Genomic DNA, 17,732 nt, shown 5'->3' on the forward strand with positions numbered 1-17,732 from the left:
ATCCCCTCAGAAGGCCGGAGGCGAAGGCGCAACCCCTCTGAAGGTCGGCCACGAAGGCGAAACCCATCAGAAGGCCGTCCACGAAGGCGAATCCCTTCTGGAGGTCGTCCACGAAGGCGAATCCCCTCTGGAGGTTGTCCACGAAGGCGAATCCCCTCTGGAGGTCGTCCACGAAGGCGAATCCCCTCTGGAGGTCGTCCACGAAGGCGAAACCCGTCTGAAGGCCGGCAGCGAAGGCGAAACCCATCAGAAGGCCGGCAGCGAAGGCGAATCCCTTCTGGAGGTCGTCCATGAAGGCGAATCCCCTCTGGAGGTCGTCCACGAAGGCGAATCCCCTCTGGAGGTCGTCCACGAAGGCGAATCCCCTCTGGAGGTCGTCCACGAAGGCGAAACCCCTCTGAAGGCCGGCAGCGAAGGCGAAACCCATCAGAAGGCCATCCGTGAAGGCAAAACCCCTCTGGAGGCCGTCCGCGAAGGCGAAACCCCTCCGGAGACCGGCGGCGAAGGCGAAACCCCTCTGGAGGCCGGCGGCAAAGGCAGCATCCCTCAGGCGGACAAGCAGGACAGCCAAGGCTACACCCCTCTGTGGGCTGGGCAGGCAATGGGTCAGCTGGGCTGAAGACAGGCGACGGGTCAGCTGGGCAGAAGACAGGTGACGGGTCAGCTGGGCAGAAGACAGGCGACGGGTCAGCTGGGCAGAAGACAGGCGACGGGTCAGCTGGGCAGAAGACAGGCGACGGGTCAGCGGGGCCAGTGTCTGCCAACAACGCACCAGAATCAGGAACAGGAATCATGGCAACAGGATCAGAAGTCGGCAACTCCACCGGCAGGGTAACTTGAGCAGAAGTTGGCCGGACCCCCGACCTAACACGGGGGGCAGGAGTCGGCCGGACCACCGACAAAACACAGGGAGCAGGAGTCGGCCTGACCGCCGACAGGACACAAGGGCCCGGAGTCGGCCTGACTGCCGACAGGACACGAGGGGCTGGAGTCGGCCTGACCGCCACAGGCAAAGTCTCATGGGTGCAGAACAAAGGCAAAGTCACTAGGGAGGTCTCTGGGACGCCGGAGACCGGCAAGGCTTCAGGGGCAGTCTCTGGGATGCCGGAGACCGGCAAGGCCTCAGGGACAGTCTCAGGGGCGCCGGTGACTGGCGAAGTCACTGGCTTACCCGTAGACGAACCCCCTGGGAGAGCGGTCGACGTAGACTCTGGGAGATCTGTCGACGTAGACTCTGGGAGAGTGGTCATCGAAGACTCTGGACGACTGGAAGATTCTAGCAGAGCGGTCATAGAAGACTCTGGACGACTGGAAGACTCTAGCAGAGCGGTCATCGGAGACTCTGGACGACTGGAAGACTCTAGCAGAGCGGTCATCGAAGACTCTGGATGACTGGAAGACTCTAGCTGAGCGGTCATCGGAGATTCTGGACGACTGGAAGACTCTAGCTGAGCGGTCATCGGAGATTCTGGACGACTGGAAGACTCTAGCAGAGCGGTCATCGGAGACTCTGGACAACTGGAAGACTCTAGCAGAGCGGTCATCGGAGACTCTGGACGACTGGAAGACTCTAGCAGAGTGGTCATCGGAGACTCTGGAAGGCTGCACGTCAGCAGCGGTTCTGGGCGGCTGCACGTCAGCGAAGCTTCTGGAAGGCTGCACGTCAGCGGAGGAACAATGGTGAACTCAGACTCAGGAACACTGGTAGACTCAGGAACAGTAACTCTGGTCCGCACGGACTCAGGTCCGCTGGACAGCACAAGCTCAGGTCCGCTGAACAGCACGGGCTCTGGTCCGCTGGACAGTACGGGCTCAGGTCCGCTGGACAGCACGGGCTCAGGTCCGCTGAACACGGGCTTAGGTCCGCTGCACAGCACGGGCTTAGGTCCGCTGCACAGCACGGGCTCAGGTACACAGGTCAGCTCAGGCTCAGGTACACAGGTCAGCTCAGGCTCAGGTACACAGGTCAGCTCAGGCTCAGGTACACAGGTTAGCTCAGGCTCAGATACACTGGTCAGCTCAGGCTCAGATACACTGGTCAGCTCAGGCTCAGATACACTGGTCAGCTCAAGCTTGACAAGAGGTTGATGCAGGGCATGGCGCTGGGAGCCATGTCTTCCCCTCCTCCGTCTTCGGCCTCCACGAGTCCCAGAAAACACAGCCAGGCGGGTCCCCTCAAAGGACTGCTTGCTGTTGGGGGTGCCCGCCAGACAGGCAGCAGTAGAGCTAACGGGAAAAAGTTCCGGGGAAGCAGGCGAAGAGGCAGGCTGGGTCAGGAACAGAGAGCCAGTAGCTAGGAAGCTAGTAGGCCGTGAAACAGGCAGGCTGGTTGTCTGCTGCACATGAGGCTTGGAAAGGCAGTCAGGCTTGAAGACAGAGAGGCGAGTTGGCTGCTGAAACTCTGGAAGACTGACAGGCTTGGAGACTGAAAAGCTAAACTCTCTCTCAGTAGCCTGCCAGCGAGCCTCCATGATGTGCCTAGCAAGGGCAGGATCCTCCTCATACAGGCCACAAAAAATTCAATCATGAATTCACCATCAGAATCCAACGGGTGAATGAGAGGCTCAAAAACTGCTGGGTCCATAACTGGTCGGATCGTTCTGTCACGGCTGGTGCGAAGGCAGGCAAGGTTGGGACCCAAATGCAGTTTAAAGAGCTTTAATAAAACAAAAGCAACACTTACTGGGAGCAATAATCCAGAAAACAAGGAAATCCAAGACAGGGAACACAAACAGAACAGAACGCACAGCAAAAATAACGAGACGATCCGACAAGAGACAAGGGAAAACAGAGAGGCTAAATACACAAGGTAATGAGGGAACGAGAGGCAGGTGACACAACAGGTGGAACAAATCAAAAAAGGCGGGAAACAAACAAAGACAGGAAGAAAGCTAGACAAGACAAGGGAGACAAGACAGACTACAAAATAAAACAGGAAACCAAGCAAAACAGAGAAACAAGACTACACAATAAAACAGAACAAAATACCAAAACCCTGACATTGGCATTGTTTCAGCACAAGATAATGGCCCATGACCAAACAACAACTTATATTATAGGATAGTTTATATGATATTTTTTTTTTCTTTACTGTAGTTAAGCTTTCTGTAATGTTGAATATAGTCAAGGTGGGAAATGCTGTTAGTAAGTGAAAAATGACTTGCTTGCTGAAGGGATAATCTATCACTAATATTATGCAGATCCATGTCTATTATAAGGAAAAGCATATCTTTGGTTTAACTATTATATATATATATATATATATATATATATATATATATATATATATATATATATATATATATATTTTGTTTTGTATCATATGTCCCCATGTCTCACATGGACATGATTAGAAAAAATCAAAAGACTCTCCTGCTCTCCCTCCAGCAGAGGGCGTATACCAGACAAATAGGCTCACTTTCCTGAAAACCTGCTGATCTATTTCTGAGAAACGAAACAGAAAGTGACTTCACTTGGCAGAATAAAAGGAGACGCTTGCATCAGGCTTTTGCAATGCCAGGGAAGTGCCAAGCTTCATCCTCAGGACTAGTACTTAAACTATAACAGAATATTTCATACACAGTAGACATAAATTCCCAGATAAAAGATGGAATATAATGTGTAACATGAATAATCTACAAAGGTAAGCAACAATGAATCTGTCAGTGACTGTTATTTCTCTTTTGGTTAGACCTGAAGTAGTGATTGCTTTCCATAGCCTAAAACAGAGGCATGACTCTGCATGTTCTATCGGTCCTTTTAAGGCTCCCTATAGTGGGCTGATTACACTATTATTTCGTTTGTTTTGGTCTATATTGTAGATATGTATCTAGCAGGCTGCAGAGTACACTTAGCTGTGTGATTTCTTTGTAATATGGATAGTTGTTGGGGAAGAATGCATTACAGGGTTCTTTTTATTATTTACAGTAAGAAGCATTTTAAATAATCTGGACCAAGTGTGAGATGGCTGAGAGCGTACCCACAATGGATAACTCTGAGGAGGTAAACAGCTTTTACAACTCTAAAACTTAAATAGCAATACCAGTGCATTATATAGGTTGTCCTTTCAGCTACTGAATGGGATTATGAATGGATTCATTATTTTAAATTTAAATATATTCTTCTCAATAACCAAGGAGTTCCATAATGCAAGTGATTCCTTTCTTGAGCTATACTGTGAGGAAGAGATCACTCCACCAACACCACAGTCTGGCTGTAAGTGTGACTGTCAATAACTGATCCAATTTAATGACTAAATACATGCTGTACTGTGGAGATACTGAGATGTACTTTTCTTATGTTATGACAGATGTTCCTCCACCAGGAGAAGTAACAGTTCTCAATGCTGGCCAGGAGACTGTTTCTCTTGGCTTTTCCCTCCCTGATAACTCTGTAAGGTATACACTGCAATTAGATTACTCCTGCAACACACAGAGAGACAGTTTGATCACAGAGGACTCCAGCACTGTGAAGGTTGAGGGGCTGACTCCTGGGACTGAGTATACTTTCAGCATCATAAGGATTGCAGACAATGGAAATCGAAGCACAGCAACCTCCCTATCTGTCTTCACAGGTAAATCTGAAAAACATGTAGCAAAGTCTTGTCTGAATGGTCTTTTGGCTCATAATCTATACAAATGTACTTCCTACACTAAGGTATGCTGTCAATGTATGTTATAAAGGTTAGTTTCAGACTAAAGAGATGTACTAATTAAGTGCATGACATAATTACGTGTCTTTCTCTTTTACCACACCTCTTTAACTTGGCAGTCGAACAGCACTTTTAAATATAAACATGACGGAACATGATTTTTACGTTATAAGTGATACCATTATATAATTCCCACAGAGCCCAGCCCTCCTCTGCAGCTTACAGTCTACCAGGTCAGCAGTGAGTCTCTGTCTCTGCGTTGGGACACCCCTGCTGGTGAAGTGGAGAGTTACATCGTGACTTGTTGCAGTGAGGGAGACACTGTGCAAGAGCTGACAACGGACACAAACAACCTGACCCTCAGCAACCTGAATCCAGGAGTGTGTTACTCTCTCCAGGTTTCTGCACAATTTAGGAATGGAAGAATAAGCAAGCCAACTGTAACATCTGTCCACACAAGTAAGTAAAATTAAATCATAATTGTTTTTCACTGAGATCGATCAAACAGGTGTGTGTGTGTGTGATTTAATTATAAGAATGGCTTTGTGAATTCTTCATATTATTTATAAGAGGCAATATTTTGATTTATTTTACACAATAGTCCCAGTTTCACACAGTTTCTCGCGTATCATCCATCTGCCGTCAGTGTTACCGCTCCTCATTTCACCCTTTTCTGTGCGTAGGCCTGGGTCAGAGTGTCCGTGGAGGACATCCAAACAACTCTGACAGCAAGGCAGTATCTGTAGTGTTGTTTTTGGTCACGTCTCTTAGCTTAGTTCTCCGTAGCACCAAGATCGGAAAGTGATAAGCCGCCAGGGGATCGACTTATGCCGCTGAGACACAGTGGCATGCCATCAACCCCTTTGCGATCTCGGCATCACTCATCCTTCTCGTGACATGTCCCCGTCCCGTATGGAGCTATGCAAACTAAGTAGTCTCCACTCAGCCTTAGTTAAACAGCTAATGAAAACACATGGAGATACCTCTCACTATGCTAACTTTCTGTTGAAACAAGCCAGTAAATCGCGACGTTTCGGTCCTGAAATGACATTTTTCAAACAGGGGAAGATAATCCAGAGTGTTGTGAAGATGTTTCTGTTTCAGTAGCTACAGACTTGTATCTTGCTCCGTCAAGCTTTGCCGGCAACAACATTTTGTTTTGACATCTGTCGTGATTTGGACTTTAATTTGGACAATAGAGCTCAACAGTCCCACCCCTCCTCCGAGAGAGCTTTGGTTCCGGAAGTAAATTTCCCATTCATTTCTCCCATTGACGTCTGGAAAAATCTGTATATAAAGAGTTTTAGACCATGCCTTAGGCTAACCTGCTACGACATGACTCATAAGCATACGCCATATCATTTCGAGTGAAAAAACGAACAGAAAATCCAAAAAAAGTCAAAGGTACAAGACTGTGTACATATTTTCATTATAGCACAAAGGAACTACTCATCCCATAAACCACCGCGCACCACTACATAAAGGTAGCTAACGTTCGTTTAGCTAACAGCTAATTCGGCTAACCGCTAGCTGAGACAGCATGTAATAACTTTAAAAGACCCTCAAAATAAAACCTGAAAATAACCGTTAAAATATATAACAGCTGTTACGTCAGTTGTAGCCTGCTTTTCTCATTTTTTTTTTTCTTCATTAGTTTGAGTTAACGTTATTTTAGACTGAATCAAGCTGCCAGCTAGCGGTTAGCCGAATTAGCTGTTAGCTAAACTAACGTTAGCTTCCCAGTGGAGGCTAACGGCAGAAGTGTGGAACCGATCGTGTTTCGTGCAGTGTCGTAAATCCTCGTAAAACAGGATTATCATCTTGCACATGCGCATGACGGATCGTGCAGGCTGCACAGATTGGGTACCGACAGCTCCCCCTCCTCACCAGCATGAGTTCCACCAATCAGAGGCATCAATGTGGGATTGTGGGATTGTTCAGGATTGTAGGTAATGAAGTACTTATCCAAGACATCACGAATAAAAGACATTTATCTCAAAACCAAAGGGGTAAGCTTTGCTTCAGAGCTCGAACCTCCTATGGCGCCATTTTGATGCTACAAAGCGATCACCCTACGTTAGCATTCCATTGACTGCCATTCATTTTAGTTTGACAGCGAATAACTTTACATCTGAAGCTTTATTTGTCCATTGTTTATTTCTAAAGAAACACGACAATGTATAAAAGGCTCCATTACCTTGTACCTCACGTTATGGCTCCGTAGTAGACGTTTTTGTAAAAATAGGCTAACGATTGTGTCATAACCACGCGACTTACTGTCGCATAGTAGAGGAATTACCATATAGTACAGGAGAAGCTCGCAGGTAGTTTCGACTTACATTAGCTGTTTAAGTTTAATTACTAACTAGCATTTTAGTTAGCAATAATTAGCCTGTGTCCATGTTATCTCCTTACATGTAGTGGCGAATCGATAACTAGGACTGTAACTGTAGCTGGTTGGGATTAGGTGACCACTGTGGTGCATCGGTAAGAATGCAGTCAAATGCTCTGATGCTCTTCAATAGATTTATTAACAGATGATTGTCTGTCTTCATGAGTGTGTGTGTGTGGTTCTACAATAAACAATAAAAAGGGGAAATATTAGCATACAAGTAAAACAACTGGTAATTAGTATAACTTTCACTTCAGGTAGCTATAGCTGCTTATATCAAATAACCAAAGAATATACCAGATAACACACATCAGCAGCCTTCTTACTGCTGTGTCTCAGTAACAGCAACCCAAAGTTCTCTACTACACAATATGGTAAACACTCCGATAATAACAGTGCAGTGTCATGTGAGTGCACACATAAGCACAATAGTAATGTAACACTAACAATACTAGGCATTAGCATGCTGCTAGCGAAATTTATGCTAACATACTGCATTTCAACTGAGTATCCCAGAACAGATAACATTCATATAAACCTAAGGGACCAAAAATACACATATGTAAAACATTTATACCAGTGTACTCACATGTCTCTGAACGCACACATGCACAGATGGCGACACAGACGACAACGATACACCCCAGAAATATCTACCTGTGCTTCTCCCGGCCACTCTCACTACTAACTCAAAAACGAAACTTATCAGCCAACGTAAACAGGTGTCCTCTCTGTAACCCCAAAACAAAGGCGCTGATTGGCTGATCCCTGTTACCCCGAACATAAAATAGCAAGTCCTTCTTTACATTACATATACCTACGCTCTCCGTCTCTGCAAGATTGGGAATGATTGCGATTTCTCTTGGCACAGCTACCAGAAGACTTACAACTTTCAGACAGGTTGCTCACGTCACATTTACGTCGTTTCTCTCAGTTGGAGGCTGCGCAGTAACGCTCAGCGCTCACCAGAAAAGTGCTTCTAATGGCCTTCACTGGTCTCCGTCCAGAGCAACGGGATCTGTTGGTCCATTCTTATATACTGCCTATGCTCAAAACAAGGTTGGTGCATGAACTTTTGGCATCTATATGAGCATAATATACAATTGCTTAGTCACATTGTAGCCGGTTTGACCGGGACAGTCCAGATTTTGAATTCTGTGTCCTGAGTCCCGACAAAAGCCTGTCGGGATGCTAAAATGTCCGGGTTTACACCACGAGCGGCGTGAGCCGATTTTGCCGGGGCTTCAGCCCCAAATGTTTTGAGTGTAGCGCCGAATGTAACTTTGTCCAGTTAATTTTTCATAATCATAGCCAAATCATTCTAATACATTGATGCCATTAACACAAAGTTTAGGAGCACAATATTAATGATTTAGTTTGAAGTTCCTGTTTCCTGTCTATGGTTCAGACTCAAACACATAGAGCTCTGAAGCAGACCTGTGCGTCGCTTAGTGTCCACTCTCGCTGTAAAATGCAGGGCAGCTTCAGGTTTATAGAGCTCAACAGTCCCGCCCCTCCTCTGAGAGACCTTGGGTTCCGGAAGTAAATTTCCCATTAATTTCTCCCATTGATGTCTGCAAAAATCTGTATATAAAGAGTTTTAGACCATGCCTTAGGCTAACCAGACGGTACGTCACTCATAAGCATACAACGTATCATTTTGAGTAAAAAAACACGAACAGAAAATCCCAAAAAAGTCAGAGGTACAAGACTGCATACATATCGTCATTTCAAAGTGAAGGAACTACTCATCCCATAAACCACCGCGCACCACTGAATAAAGGAAGCCACGTTAGTTTAGCTAACAGCTAATTCGGCTAACCACTAGCTGAGACAGCATGTAATAACTTTAAAAGACCCTTAAAATAAAACCTGAAAATAACCGTTAAATATATAACGGCTGTAACGTCAGCTGTAGCCGGCTTTACCCAGTGTTAAGTTTGAGTTAACGTTATTTTAGACTGAATCAAGCTGTCAGCTAGCAGTTAGCCGAATTAGCTGTTAGCTAAACTAACGTTAGCTTCCCAACAGAGGCTAACGGCAGAAGCGTGGAACAGATCGTGATTCGTGAAGTGTCGTAAATCCTCGTGCCGGATCTTGCAGGCAGCACAGATCGGGTATGACACCCCCCCTCCTCACCAGCATGAGTTCCACCAATCAGAGGCATCACTGTGGGATTGTGGGATTGTTCATCCAAGACATCGCGAATAAAAGACATTTATCTCAAAACAAGGGTAGTGCCCCATGATTTGTGGCGTCTATATGAGCAAATACAATCACTTAGTCATGCCGTAGCTGGTTTTAAGTCTATCATCGACGGTTACAATTTTATGGCTTATACTCCAATTTGTCAATGGAGAAATTGCATTGTATTTTTACTTCCGGAACCCGCTGTGGGCGGGACTGTTGAGCTCTATGGACGCGCTCAGCTGTGGACATGCTGCGGCAGATGTGTTGCGTTTGAGCTCCGTGTATTTCTGCAGTAGTTTCGGTTTTCCACCTTTCTGTGTCTGTCAGAAGGTCTGAGATCTACCATATCAGCAGAGCAATCACGTAATGCACAGCAGGCTATGGTGCAGGTATAGCTTATTTTCTGAAATATAGTGACTTTATTCTTGTAAAAGCCTATTATAACTTTATTTTTCTCAATTTTTTTTTATTTTTCTCAAAATATATCACGACTCCTCCAAATCACAGAGAACACAGATATACTTTATTTTGAATGTGCACAAAGTTTTGAACATGAGCAGAAATCTTGCTCAAACACATCTGAAATATTACAGTCCAGGGGTTTATTAATAAATTAAATACGAATTAATGATTAATGTATCATTGAGGTGAACAATTGTTATATGCACATAAGGAGGTTACTTCCCCAACAAAAGACTTTTTCAAAAGAATTTTCAATAAATCATTTTAATTATTCTGGTGTTATTGGAATAAATAACACTTCAAAAAATGTTTTTTAGAAAAAATCTCAACATAAATCTCACACTAAACTGAAAAAGGCTGTTGCTGCAATTTTGTTAATTTTACAGGAAAAAACACTTATTATTAGATGAGGAGCCTACAATCAAAATAATGAAGTTACTGTCTGTGTCTGTCTGACCTGGGCTGGCACATGTTCACGTTAAAAAGCGTGTGCGTGTACGAGCACTACGGTCACGCGCAAAGTGTCCCGGTTTTAGTTCCGGGAAATCTGGTCACCCTAGTTTTAAGTCTACCATCGACAGTTACGATTTTATGGCTTATACTCCAATTGTCAATGGAGAAATTGTATTGTATTTTTATTTCCGGAACCTGCTTTGGGTGAGACTGTTGAGCTCTATTTCAAGTTATGCCATTAAGTTACGCCACTCTCTTGCAGTCCGCAGACACAACCTTGTCACTTCAAGGGGTGGGTCTTGAAGCAGGGGGCGTAACTTTAAGGGTCTTGCAGGCCCCAGACAAACTCAATTGTCTCTGTGTGCCTGAGCACCTGTCTTGTTTTAGAGAGAGCTAGGAAGTTAGATTACCTGAGTGTTTAAAAAAAATGTATTTAGTAAAGTATCCAGCTGTGCTGTGGCGTTCATGTGTTTGATTACCTACCCAGATCGACACATTCACTGCTGGATCGCGGAAGAGACACTGAAATGATTGCTGCAGCCAACATCAACAGCCTTTGCCACTAGTGGTACAACCAGTTTACAAGGTGCAACTAGCTTAAACTAATGCAGTCTAATATTACAAAAGGAGTAATAATTCATGAGGATTAGAATGTGTAGTATTTATATTATTATTTATATAGTTTTTTTCAAAGATGTTGATTCAACTTTATGGAAATGTGGAGGCTGGTGTTTGTGGTGCAGTTTAACTGTGTTGCATTATACTGAGTTTTAATTTTCTATTTTTAGTCAACCATCATTGATATAATTGGGTTGGACAAAGTATTAGAGACCCCTGTCAGTATGCCACTATACAATTTAACAGCATTACAAAATAAAGCCCCTAAAAGGACCATAACGTTAAATCAACACTACTCAAAGCAACATAATAATTGTGTGAAGGTGTAGCCTTACACAGGGCCAGCTTTTATTGGCCCTAAAGAGGATTTGGTTTGGGGTCAACCTAATTGTAATATGTTTGCCTCTTCACATAAGCTGACACGCGCCAGATGGTTTGTTAACCCAGAATTGAGAATTCGTCACTGGGAATTGTTTGGAAAAGGGCAGGCACTTTCAAAAAATACCTGGCAGGTGATTGGATGAACCATTCATCTATCATGTCCATCATACTGTAGTTGTTTTGAATGATCGGTCGTGGCTGTCACACACACATAAACCACGCCCGTAGCGTCAGTAGCTCCTCAACGGGTGCTGATTGGTTTGATCGGCTGACACAAATGCATTGACATGATTGTTTTTCGTGCAATATGTGATCCCGCATGTCATGTGAGCTTGTGATATCACTAGAATCCAGCTGCACAGCTACTCCGTATTTCTCCTTTTTTTGGCAGCGCTGGAGGAGAATTTGCGTTTTGTAGTGCCATCATTTCAAACCTTTTTTTTACCATAGTATTGTACCTTGCTGGAAAGAGGAAGGACTTCACCTCACTGTAATGACTGATTGTTGGATAGTTGCTGCAGCACCTGTGCCAATCAAATCCATTCACTGACATGATTGGCATGCCCCTCTGAGTCAGAGAGCTGTTAATTGGCTTTACACAATCTTTACATTGAGTAGCGGCCTGCCTGTACTGGGTGAAAGCCATTGAATTGCTTTATGTCTCCCAGCAGCTTTCTTTATAAAAAAAAAATAAATAAAAAAGGATTGCAGGGGCAATTGCATAATCAATGTATAGGACCGTGAGTACTGGGTGAATGAAGAATATTGAAATAACCAATGATCAGTTTAATATCAATTGTTTTCATGTCTACAGAGACACACCTAAAAGGCCTATTGGAGGATCTGGGGTTGGAGCAGCACTACACAGAGAAGCTATCCCTGAACACAATACTTCAGATTGATGAGAAGACCATTACTGATGAACCTGCTAAGTGTAATTCAGATCTTCCATGGTATTTTCTGAAGAAACTGATGATGGTTAATGTGACAGCTAGGAATGTGAAATGTACATCTGCATGTCAGTCAAACTGTGGTGACCTGCAGTTAGATGTTGATAAACTATTCAACAGTACAAATTCAAGTGACATGCTAAACCCTCTTGACATAATCACTGCTCTCTTTCTATGTTCGGACGGATTTGTACATCAGGAAATGGCCCTAAAAATGTCCATGTGTCAGTTTTCTGTGCCTCTGTTGCTTCCTAATTGTGACAAAAAGCAGTGCACACTCATGCTTTGGGCCATGAGAGACATTGTTAAAAAGTACAGACCTCAGTCTCTTTTAGAAACCAAGGGCTTTATTGAAGACAGAATTGTTGTCTCTGAACTTCCGATGATATCTTTTGTGAGAATGGGTGAGTGCTCCCTGTCCAAGTCAGATATTCTCAATAAACTTCTGAGCAATTCCCAGCAGTACCATGATACCTTTGTTCATCATGATATGGAGTGTGGTGACAGCCCAAGAAGAATATCCAATGGACTGGCTGAAATGACTTGGTACCTTCCATGTGGGAACAAAAATATGGATGTTTTCAGTGAGCCTGTAGCTGTAGCTAACCTTCGTGGGGACATTGCTTCATTTGAAAAACAATTTTCTTTTTTGTGTCAGACATCTGCAGCAGTTTTTGTGTTCTTTGACACTTTGGACTCTAAATGTGAGCTGCTTACCAACCAACACCACAAGGCACAGATCTTCTTGGTGGGTAACCATCAAAGCAATCGAGTCAATAAAGATGCTCTAAAGACGGTAGCAACCAAGTTGCACTTGACTAACAGCAACATCATTTTGAAGGCTAAGCACATGAATGATGCAGACTTTGTAGAAAACCTGCGAAAAACAGTCAGCAATGTTGTTGAGAACTCAAAGATGAAGATGCGGATTGAGGAGATGGCTGACATCGCCCATGAACTGGGAATCTGGGTTGATGAAGACTCTTCAGAGTGCCAGGCTGCCAAGAAAAATGCAGATGCTATCAGTGAAGAAATTCAAGACATCCTTAAATACAAAGAAGCTCAGCTACCATTGCAAGGCCAAGTATGGAAGGAACTGACTTGCTTAGAGAAGGAAGAATTTCGGCTTCGAAATGTTGGGTCTGAAAAAATAGAAGACTACAAAAGTGATCTTCAGGTACAGAAAACAAAACTTAGGGAAAAACAGAACTCTTATGACATGTCAAATGCAATGACATGTTTCATCAACGCAATATCAAGCCCAGCAATAGAAAGGTGCTATTTCCTGAAATGGATGCGAATGAACCTCGATAATGTGTCTCGAGAAAAACTGTCTGGCCTCAGGGAGCAGTACAAAGAAAAATGTAAAGATTCTGAGAACAAAGAGGAGATCAAAGACATTGACAAACAACTTTCCAACAGCTCACTGGGCACTGAACACTTCTTCCGTGAAATGGGTCAGATCTACGAAGCTTCAGTTTCCCTTCCAGAAACAGACCAATCACGTCAACAATTACAGCATCTGCCCAACCTTTGTGCAGAATTGTTACTTGATGGATTCCCTCTTGAGCTTGTAGATGGAGATGCATCCAACATACCTCTCCGATGGGTGAGTGACGTTCTCTCTCAGCTCAATGACCTGGTGACTCCTAAGAACAAGATACTGGTAGTCACAGTCCTTGGAGTTCAGAGCACAGGAAAGTCCACTCTCCTCAACACCATGTTTGGAGTGCAGTTTGCAGTCAGCAGTGGTCGATGCACTCGAGGGGCCTTTATGTTGCTCATCAGAATCAATGAAGATCTTAAAAAAGAACTCAACTGTGACTTCATGGTGATCATTGACACTGAGGGCTTGAAGTCACCAGAGCTTGCACAACTGGACAATAGCCATGAGCACGACAATGAGCTTGCAACACTTGTTGTGGGGCTGAGTGATATCACCATCATCAATATTGCAATGGAAAATTCAACAGAAATGAAGGATATCCTACAAATAGTTGTGCATGCTTTCCTCAGGATGAAAGAGGTTGGCAAAAGGCCCAAATGTCAGTTTGTTCACCAGAATGTGTCAGATGTTTCAGCCCATGACAAGAACTTACGAGACAGGAAGCTGCTCTTGCAACAGTTAAATGAGATGACCCAGGCAGCAGCCAAAATGGAAAAGAAAGAGGATACCAAGAGCTTCACTGATGTGATGGAGTACAGTCCAGACACTGGGAACTGGTACATTCCTGGACTCTGGAATGGAAACCCACCAATGGCACCAGTCAATGCAGGGTACAGTGAAGCTGTATATGAGCTCAAAAAGAACATAATCCAAATTTTGGGAAGTTGTGAGTCATCTGCTAATGATATCTTGGAGTTTACAGAGTGGATGAAAAGCCTGTGGAATGCAGTAAAGCATGAAAACTTCATCTTCAGCTTCAGAAACAGCCTGGTGGCTGATGCATACATGAGGCTGTGCACAGAATTCAACAAATGGGAATGGGAATTCAGAAAAGAAATGTACACATGGGTGACAAAATCTGAAACAAGAATTTCCAACTACGGTACAGTTGCTGTGAAATCTGAGGTATCTGACATGAGAGAACTTCTCACACGTTTGAAAAGTGAAGCTTGCACAGTGCTGTCTAAATGGGAGACAAAACTCCTTGGAAATTTAACACAGTACTTCAAGCAAACAGAGGGCCATGTCTATCTAGTTGAACAATACAGAGAGGACTTTGCAAACAGTGCTAAGAGCCTTCGACGAGAAATGGAGCGCTCTGTACTTAATCAGCTCACAGCAGCAGCTGACATCAGACAGGGAATGACAGAACTTGATAGAATCAAGGAGAACCACACAAAAGAATTAGAGGGGAGAGTAAGTGGACTGATTGAACAGTGTCGGAAGAAAAAAGTCCAGATGACAGACGAAGAGCTTGACAAAGAATTTGATAAGATGTGGACTAAAACAGAGAAGGAACTTGCCTTTTCAAAAATGAAGGTCGAGGACATTTACAACAGTGTGTTTCACCACCTGAGAACAAATCTTTCACATAGGGGAGGTCAAGCAAGTAAATTGTTAAGTGAAAAAAGGCTGCAAGATTGTGGACAGGTGCCTTTTAAATATACAGCTGAAGGAATCCTAACTAAACTATTCAAAAACATGTTTAACATTACAAGTCATACAAAGGCTGTACAGCAAATTGCGGACAGCCTTATAATGATTTGCACACAGTTTGTTATTGAAAAAATGCAAAGAAAAAACAATTACCATGACACTTACATCCAGGAGATCCTACACATGATTGATGAGAGGCTGCTAAACAATCAGGATGTTAAGACAGACATTGTGTTTGAAGTTTCTCTGAAACAGCACATCTGTGGATTTGCAGCCAGAGAGTTTCAGAAAATGCATGAAGATTTCATACAAATGAATGATCCCTACAGATGTCTGAATCGAAACAAAGAAAAGTTTCGAGCTGATTTTAAAGATGTGTTCCATGAACGAGACCAGTGCCAGAAGAAGGCAGAAGAATTCACGAACCGCTGCTTGAAGCCTGCAGTCGAAGACTTTGTCAACCGTTCCCTGGGTCCTGATATCATTGGTGAAATGTTGACAAGCCAGCAGTTCAGCACACGAATGGAGTTCCAGTATTCAGTTTTACTGGATTTGCTCTCAAAGGATGACTTTGAAAAGTATCAGAGCTATATTTGCTCATTTGAGGAGTATGTAAAGAAATGGATACTCGATCAAATAGTGGAACGTTTCTCAAATCAGTCTACGTTTAAGTTTGAGGATCAACATCTCCAGTCAAGTGTCAGAAGCATAAATAATGCCATCAACAAAGCTAAAACAGAAAAGAGTGGCAACTTGAAGACATTTGTTGATGATGTTTGTCAGGAACTTGGTGATAAACTGGTCATTTCCCAGGATGCTCTTGGTGCTTTCATGATCCTGAACAATGCTGACCAGAAACAGTTTGCTCACTGGCTCACAGAGTGTGTGAAGGACATGGCGAATGCTCTTGGAGAGAAGTTCAAAGAAACAGACATCCAAATGAAACTAAAGAAACTTCATGTGAATCCTCAGAACGAGCTTTTCATCAAACTGATTGGATGTGGTAAACAGTGTCCGTTCTGCAAAGCGCCTTGTGAGGCAGGAGGAAGATTCCACACTGAGCACTGGACTTCACTACATCGGCCAGAGGGTCTGGGTAGATTCAAGTGGCATGAGACAAAAACACTTGTCACTGACGTATGCTCTTCCTCGGTGCTAAGTGACAATCGTTTTTGCTGCAATGCTACAAATGGTGAATGGCACCCTTACAAGCGTTACACAGATTTTTTCCCAGACTGGAGAATTGCTCCAGATGCAAGTCTTCAGGCATCAGACTACTGGAAATATGTACTGGCAAAGTTCAACGAGTAGTTTGCTGAAGCATATAATGCAAAGCCTGCTGATATTCCTCTAATGTGGAAAATTATCACTCGTAAGCAAGCAGAAGCAAGCATCAAGGAGTCATTTAACATCAAGTAAGAGACTACATGCTTTGTAGTTACAGAGGGGCACATCCTCCTGAATACATTCTTTCATTATCCTGTCATGGTTTTATATTATATAGGAGAGAATCACAAATCATAACATGCTGTATATAAGATGACAAGGTTGAAGATATAGATAGACAGATATTTTACCACAAAAGCTTGCAACAGGGACACAAGAGAAACTTAACTTTAACTCTTTGTTGATGAGGACACTTAAATACTTAGTGATACACATTCTATGTGTACATATTGGTAGCGCATGTTAAGAAACATACCAAATGTTTTCAGTTTGATTAAATCTAAGTTTGAATTTATGACTTTGATACGCAATTGTTTACTAGAAAGTTAGAATTAGTTTGTTTTTGTGACGTACTGTATCTAATGCAAACTATTCACATTTTCAATGTATTGAACGATCATTCAGTCTAAATGTTAATATGTAGGTGTAAGTTTTCTTTTATCTAATTGAGTGTAATATGTAGTTTTCTTAACTCAAAGTTTGTAATGTCTTTGTTTTTATTTCAATTAAGTATCTAGTTCCAAATCTGTACATGTTATTGTCCATGTTATCCCTTAGTCTGGATATAGAATGTTTGATTTTTGTTTCTGTAATGTATGAAATGCCACATTTTCATTTTTGAATCAATTCAAATATCATCCACAGAAATTTAGTTTTAATCAAGTATAGGTTTTGTCATAATAGGACAGTTTTATCTAAGGGGCCATTCGGTATTTATGGAATGGACCACCGGAGGAAAATAGGGGAGGGTCATGTCTTTTTATTCTTTGTTGATGGGAAGGTCATCCAATTTCTTTTTTGTCTAGGGGGAAGGGTCACCCAACTTTTGTATTCATGAGAACAGCAACATTTCAAAGTGGCTTGTTTGGTGAATATTTATCCATGTAGCTCTCTCAGTCTCAGCCCCTATCGCTAGCAGATGGGTCCCTCCCTATTTAGTCAGCCAGACAATTTGAGCTGTAGCTTTAGAGACCGTGGGATTTCCCAAACTGAATAATAATAATAATAATCGCACATATAAACACAAAACTGCTTTGCTAGCTCCATCATGTTGTAACTAAGACATCTGCTGAAAAAGTAATTTTA

At 43.1% G+C, this 17,732-nt stretch overlaps 1 protein-coding gene across 1 annotated transcript; it reads left to right on the forward strand.

Moving 5' to 3' along the window:
- The first annotated feature begins 3,407 nt into the window (after positions 1-3,407).
- Positions 3,408-17,327, forward strand: LOC116042361 (interferon-induced very large GTPase 1-like). The gene is made up of 6 exons (XM_036005501.1): positions 3,408-3,643; positions 3,928-4,002; positions 4,137-4,215; positions 4,310-4,573; positions 4,850-5,110; positions 11,962-17,327. Exons 2-6 carry the CDS (start codon positions 3,964-3,966, stop codon positions 16,509-16,511), a joined length of 5,193 nt encoding a protein of 1,730 aa, XP_035861394.1. The 5' UTR covers positions 3,408-3,643; positions 3,928-3,963; the 3' UTR covers positions 16,512-17,327.
- Positions 17,328-17,732: the final 405 nt, after the last annotated feature.

Source organism: Sander lucioperca, chromosome 9 (assembly GCF_008315115.2).
Source record: "Sander lucioperca isolate FBNREF2018 chromosome 9, SLUC_FBN_1.2, whole genome shotgun sequence".
Taxonomy (NCBI): Eukaryota; Metazoa; Chordata; class Actinopteri; order Perciformes; family Percidae; genus Sander; species Sander lucioperca.

What these genes read in the sequence shown, in the direction of transcription:
- LOC116042361 (XM_036005501.1), top strand. Translation starts at nt 3,964, where the DNA reads ATGGCTGAGAGCGTACCCACAATGGATAACTCTGAGGAG. An exon ending in CAATGGATAACTCTGAGGAG is followed by an intron (nt 4,003 to 4,136) that starts GTAAACAGCTTT and finishes TCAATAACCAAG; the next exon opens with GAGTTCCATAATGCAAGTGA. An exon ending in ACCAACACCACAGTCTGGCT is followed by an intron (nt 4,216 to 4,309) that starts GTAAGTGTGACT and finishes ATGTTATGACAG; the next exon opens with ATGTTCCTCCACCAGGAGAA.